The sequence below is a fragment of the Penaeus monodon genome, chromosome 12, assembly GCF_015228065.2.
Source record: "Penaeus monodon isolate SGIC_2016 chromosome 12, NSTDA_Pmon_1, whole genome shotgun sequence".
NCBI classification, from domain to species: domain Eukaryota; kingdom Metazoa; phylum Arthropoda; class Malacostraca; order Decapoda; family Penaeidae; genus Penaeus; species Penaeus monodon.
In genome coordinates, this window is record NC_051397.1 from 46,000,271 (window position 1) to 46,007,722 (window position 7,452).

At 38.0% G+C, this 7,452-nt stretch overlaps 1 protein-coding gene across 1 annotated transcript in view; it reads left to right on the top strand.

The window, feature by feature from the left end:
- The window catches only part of LOC119579730 (gamma-1-syntrophin-like), an 84,817-nt gene extending 81,570 nt beyond the window's left edge, over positions 1-3,247 (top strand). The window contains exons 11-12 of the mRNA XM_037927630.1: positions 159-305; positions 562-3,247. Of these exons, the coding sequence (XP_037783558.1) occupies positions 159-278 (120 nt within the window). The 3' untranslated portion in view covers positions 279-305; positions 562-3,247. The remainder of the gene's footprint in view (positions 1-158; positions 306-561) is intronic.
- The last annotated feature ends 4,205 nt before the right edge of the window (positions 3,248-7,452 follow it).

The window sequence follows — 7,452 nt, forward strand, 5'->3', positions numbered from 1 at the left end:
TCAGACTCTTTACACGTAATACAATACATTCAGCGCAGCTGGTGTTGCCATCAGGGCGTCCCCATTTATTATGGAAGATTTCCCGCGGCAAGTGTTGCCGTCGCGTTGGTACACTCTTAACACTTTCTATTTTTTCCTTTTTTTCTCTCTTTTTTCAGGAGCTGGAGTGCGCGACCAATCTCCAGAACCTTCTTTTCTGCATGCACGCCTTCCTGACAGCTAAAGTGGCTGCTGTCGACCCATCTTTCCTGAGGGCGCCTCCGAAGACACCGACGTAGTCATGCCCGCGCCCTTCCGGCCAGCAGGTGAGCGCAAAGGAGGGGGTCTTTGGACTCTGAATTGGGGGGGGGGGGAGAAAGGCGTTCGCTCAGTCGCTCATTATTTGGTGTTCGGAAGGGGATTTGAATATATGTATTTATAATGTCTGCAGCGTTATTTGTCCCCGTGTTTGACCTGAATGTGCCATTCTGACGATATTTCTAATCCGTTTCCGGCATTAGTTGATTATATTCATAATTAGCAGTGCAACTATATTGATTCCCTTTGTGTTTTTTGTTTCAGAGCTGAACTTAAAGCCACGCTGGACCAACATCTCCTGAAATCTGTCGTGTTCAGTAAAATAGATCTTATATTTAAACCTGGAAAGCCAATCACGTTTTGCCACGTCATAGCCACGCATCGTTGTCTCAACCAATAGCTACCAATTTAAGTCCCAAAGAGCCAATCACATCCCACCACGTTTCACCACGTCAAAACTGTAACCCTGACTGTTTAGCCAATAGCAACCGTACTTCCAGTTTACCTGTACCAATAGTAATTTGTCGACGCTAGTCTTTAGATGTCTTTGCATAGGATCTTATGGCCTTATTCTGAGATTTGCCTCAAGAACTCCTGCTTTCTTGAGCTCAACCTTTTATGTGATAATGGCAATTGATGTTTTAAACTCTTCGATTTTTCGTGAGACACAGTCATCGTATATATAAAAAAAACAATAATGATAACGAAAGAAAAACGTGGGAAAGAATATTTTTGATTGCATTTAGGGATGACGTGATTGTCGTGTTACACATACGCAGGAGGTCACACTACTTATTGATCTCAATAATGCGGTACTAGTCACCTGCACTAGTATCCAAGCTAGTAGTATAACTAACCTTAAGACTGTTAGCCATGAGCATTAGCATGGCACGAAGAGACATAGTCAAGGTAAAATAGATGGGTTTAGTTTCAAAACAAAACCGTGGGTGGTGATGCCCTACACTTGGCGAATGTAGGTCTCTGCTCACAAGGTTGGTATAGTATAGTTTCCGGATAATTATTTTATTGTTTATTATTGTTCACCTAATCCAGGCCTGAATAGTTAGCCACGTTGTTCAGTTCGTTTCTTTGACTCTCAAGGGAATGCGAATGAAAAATATATATAATAATAATAATAACGTACAGAATGTAACTGCACAAAAAAAAGAAAAAAAAACATCTCTTCGGTGTTTCATCAAATACACTTTTCTGTAAGTTACGTAATGATCACTTACACATCAAGGTGTATTTGTGTGTACTGTATATACATATATATCTTAAAATAACGTATGTTTTCAGCATAACTAGTACTGAGGCCAGTCCTGGAATATGGCCATGTACATTTGGAGAAAAAAATAAATAAAACATTATTGTGACGTTCAAACTTGTTAATAGCTTTAAAAGGTTGTACATATTAATGATGTTGATGAGATAGTATCATGAGTGAGTAATATTTGTGAATAAGCACTACGTAGCCAATCTGTGTGTGTGTTTAGCTTTGCCCATCGTGGAAGCCCGCATATGACGGACGCTAAGATTTAAAAAATAAAATAAATGATGATAATAATGTACCCGATATTCATATAGGTGTAACAGCTGTTGCACCGGGGACAGTCAGTCAATATATGCAGTTATATTATCCTCCATTTATAATGACCATATAGTGAATACCGCTAGTCATAAACTCACTTTTAAAACTCGGATATATACATGAAATATATATTGTTTGTATAAATATTGTTTTTTTGGGTCTCTCGTATCCATAAGCTCCAAAAAGAGAATCGTTTCTATAATGAATTTTTTTTTTAAATGCGTTTCGGTCAACATCTGTTCTCTAATTCTTCAAGAGTTATTTTCCTCCGCTACACATCACCTTCCCACCGGCACTCGAGGCACGCGGACGGGCGTGGGGGTTGGGGACAGCCAGTGGGCGTGGAGGCTCCGTCTTGTGGCACGGGCGTGGTCGGGCAGCGCTGACGCCCACGGCCTCCAGCGCCCGCCTGGTGTGGGGCTGGAGGCGTGGGAGCAGCCGCGACATAGCTCTCGCCGTTTCCCTTACGTCGCCTGGAGTGGCGTTCGGCGCTACGGGGAGGAGGGCGCGACCACGGAACAGCTGCGTGCAATTGCGTGCTTTGTAATGCTTGCGGCTGCGTGATCCTGGCACGGAAGGGGGATTTGGGGGGGATTTCTGCGGATGGCACAAGACAAAGGATTCTTTCTCTCTCTCTCTCTCTCTCTCTCTTTTAGTATTCTTGTCTTTATTGCTTGTTCCTGGTGTGTACATTTTTGTCTGTCACTTTTCCTTCCTTACACATTTCTTTTTTATTTATTACCCTTCCTCTTCCTCTCAATATCATTATCGTTATCAAAATTATTGTTATTATTATCACTGCTTCACCATTATCATTATTATTATTATCATTATCCTTATTGTTATTATTATTATTCCTTTAATCTTGACGACTCCTATTTTTCTCTTAATTTTCGACCTCTCCTGTATTCCGTATCTCCATAATTAGATATTTTGACTCTTCGTCCTTTGCACATTATGCCACTATTTTTAGCGCCCAAGAAATTTCGCTAAAACTCTAAATAAATTGTTTCCAATGCATTAAAGTTTAAATACATCCCACTTTTTCTTTTTTTCTTTCCCATTTTATGAAAGTCTTTTATTCTCTAACATTTTCTCTCTCTTTCGCTTCTTTTTTCATCTTTTTGGTTCTTTCTCCCTCTTTTTTCAAACCTAAAACTTTTCTTATTTTCGTTCTCTAAAACTCAACACTATTTCAACCGCGAATCATCGAAATCAAAATGGCGGCGTTCCTCATAAACAAAAGCGAATCGCGGAGAGAAAATGTGTCTGAGCCAAAATTTACGCGCTCATCTCTAAACTCTCCGCTAATTAGAATTTTGCGAGTGATTACGTAACTGACTTTCGCAAAAAAAAAAATAATAATAATAATAAAATAAGGAAGGAAAAAGAGGGGGAAAAATACTCGTGCTATTTTGGTGTTAGGTCGTCTTGTGTTTTGGCAAAGGGGGAATTATCACATACGGGAAAACATATTCAGAGATGGGTATCATTCGGAATGGGAAGATCGTCAATTTTCATTGAGTTATCTATCCTTCCATCTACCGATCAATCTATCATTCTATCTATCTATCTTTGATTTAAAGCAACGTGCGGTTAATTGGTCCAGCAGAGTGCAAAGACGAAGTTAGTTCAAGAGAAGTTATCTCCGCTCGTATCCCCACGTGGGGTAAGTTTTTTAACTTCAGCTTATTTGTGTGACGTCCCCTTTTCCCTTCGTCTTACTCTATTTAAGTTCCCCCTTCATATCTATTTTATCTCTCTTCTTCTTCTTTACTTTTTTTATTCTTAAGAACACGCCAGAACAAGGAAAACCCTTAAACCCTTATTAATGCCGTTTTCTATTCCGTTTTTTTTTCATGGTGGACTTGCATATTTATCCCTTTGCCAATGTGTCAAGGAATGGAAATAATTACGCCTGTTCTTGTTTTTTTTTGTTTTTTGCTTTTTTTGTGCGATGCCTTGTGCCGGGGGACCTTTCTTGTTGTTGCTGAAGAGGTATTTGGATAAGTCTCGAGTTTTTATTGTGTACATAGCCATCACTACATCTCATTATTACTCTTAATCCTCTTAAACGCATCTCTTAGATATTAAGAGCTCCAAAGAATATCTATCCATAGTAATCTTTATCGAGAAAGTCAGTGTCCTATTTTAGCGTTACATGAAACACAGATCTAATTTTATATGATTATTGTGGGCAAAAGTGACCACAGTCGTCGGCTGGTGTGAGGCGATGCATGATCTGGCTGTCGGTCCGTAAGGGAAGCATCAAATTTAGATATTATGTAGCGAGGGTATGAGTCTTACGGATTTCGACACCGGGGATTTTGCAAACTCGTTTGATATATATATATATATGTATTTATATATGTATATGTGCATATATATATATATCTATATCTATATATATATATATATCTATATATATATATATGTATGTATATGTATATATATATATATATATATATATATATGTATATATATATATATATATATATATATATATATATATATATATATATATATATATATATATATATATATGAATAGCAAAACACTCTTCCGTGCTGATATAATGGAAGAAAAACCCACAATACGAAAACTAGATTTCAATAAATCTAGTTTTTGTATTGTGGGTTTTTCTTTCCATATATATATATATATATATATATATATATATATATATATATATATATATATATAATATATTTATATATATATATATATATGAATGTATGTATGTATGTATGTGTGCATTTATATGTTTAGGTTTGTATTTATGTATAAACATACATACGTACACACACACACACATACACACACACACACACACACACACACACACACACACACACACATGTATACGTGTATTTATTCTTCCTTTAAAGTTGCATGTTTTGTGGACATACGCGTACGCACACACACACACACACACACACACACACACACACACACACACACACACACACACACACACACACACACACACACACACACACACACACACACACACACACACACACACACTCCCCCCTTCCTCACAGACACACACGTACACGTGTATATACCTTTGATTCTACGTATTATGTCGGTTTCACACCAGCCGGTGGAAAATCTGTCTGCGACGTAATTTGATGTTTAGTGTCGTTAAAGCTGTTGTGTTTTCGTGCTTTTTCATTTGATTTTACGAAGTGACCCTCCTCATGAAGATACCATTATATAATTTCGCTTTTCTGCCCATTCATCCAACTTTTCAATACACGCCCATTCAAGAAAGCAGCTTGAATACATGTCATATTATCAGGACCAACCACTTGCATGCAGTCAATTCAAACATGTCTTTTCCCTGTCGCTCTGTCCTCATTTTCTCTCTTCTTTCGAATGCCTTTCTCTCTTGCATCTATCTACTGTTGCATGCTGGCGCTTTTAAGCGTTCAATTCTTCCTAACTGCCTTTGTCTCTCATATACCCACAGAGCTATCCTTACTATAACAAAATGTATAGATATATATATTAAATATAATTTTATTTCTGTCCCCGTACTATTTAAAGAAATATATATATACAGTATATATATCCTATCTTTCTCTCCCTCTTTTCTTCAACAAAGCGAAAACTATGAGCTAATCATGACAGCCACGTAAGAAAATGTGGCACAACGCCCCCCAATCTCCACGAGGCCAAAGGAAAATGCATTTAATTCAAGACGGTTGGCCTAATCACAACTGGCCAATCTTCGCGACCAAGGTGGACTCTTTTTTTTTTATGTAATCGAGGTCAGGTCACACCGGGGTCATAATCATTGGAATTTACATAACGGCCAACCACACAAAATAAGAATAATGGTTCTTCTTACAGTAGTGAATAAGGGTGAATGTCACGTTTGTGTGTTGTGTTACGGGATTTCCACCCTTACGCAGAGTGAGAAAAAGGTATATTGTACTGATGGACGTTATGTAATGGGAAGATGTAAGCACTGACCCAGAAAATGTTACTGTTGAAATTTCAATAAAATATTAGAATTGTTGACATGACTTTATTGTTTATTTTATCCTACGTCAATATTTTTCATTGAATAGATGTTTGAGTCTTGTAAAATACTTCGCATATACACATGAGTGATGCTGAGAAAACAAACTTAGCCAATAAACACAAATTTGAAGAGGTATTTGCACCATCGTTCTAGAATTATGAGAAATGTCCAACTATTTCTCTCTCTCTCTCTCTCTCTCTCTCTCTCTCTCTCTCTCTCTCTCTCTCTCTCTCTCTCTCTCTCTCTCTCTCTCTCTCTCTCTCTCTCTCTCTCTCTTACTTCGTCTTCATATTACACTGATATTCCGATCTATCTGTCTATCTATTTATCTTTCTATCTATCTGTCTGTCTATCTATTTCTATCTCATTACTTCTTTCACTCAGTTTCACTCTCTCTCTCACTCTGTCTATCTATCTATCATTCTATCTATCTGTCTATCTATCTATCTATGTATCTATCTATCTATCTATCTATCTATCTATCTATATATATATATATATATATATATATATATATATATATATATATATATATATATATATATATATATATATATATATATATATATATACATGTATCTGTCTATCTATCTCTATCTCATTACTTCTTTCACTCACTTTCATTCTATCTCTATCTCTATCTATCTATCTACCTATCTATCTATCTATCTATCTATCTATCTATCTATCTATCTATCTCTCTCTCTCTCTCTCTCTCTCTCTCTCTCTCTCTCTATATATATATATATATATATATATATATATATATATATATATATATATATATATATATATATATATATATATATATCGATCTGTCTATCTATCTATCTCTATCTCACTACTTCTTTCATTCTCTCTCTTTTGCAAGTGTCAATTCTTACAATGAGATGGCTCTCTCAAAACACCTTTCCTTTCCTCTCTTTCTCCCTTTCACCCTAACTCTTTTCTCCCTTCCTCAAATTCTTCCATCCTCTCTACCTCCCTCCTTCCCTTCCTCCCTTCCTTTCTACCTCGCTCTCTTTCTCCCTACTTCCCTCCCTACCTCCCTCCCTCCCTCCCTCCCTCCCTCCCTCTCTCCCTCCCCCTCTCCCTTTTTACCTACCTACCTCCACCCATCCCTCCCTTCCTCCCTCCCTCCCTCATTGCCTACCTACCTCCACCCATCCCTCCTTTCCTCCCTCCCTCCCTATCTTCCTACCTTCCTCCCTTCCTCTTCCCCTCCCTACCTCCCTCCCTCCCTATCTCCCTGCCTCCCTCCCTATCTCCCAACCTCCCTGCCTATCTCCCTTCCTCCCTGCCTCCCTCCCTTCCTCCCTGCCTCCCTCCCTCCTTCACTGTCCTTAGCAACCGCAGTATCGATGCCTAGGAAACGCAACTGAGGCGAAAACAGCAAAGGGAGAAAGAGTGTGGTGAGGGAGGAAGGGAGAATAGAAATAATAATCCTAATATTGATAGTTATTCCTAATAAAATGGCGGTGATGATGATGATGATGATGATGATGATGATGATGATGATGATGAGGAGGAG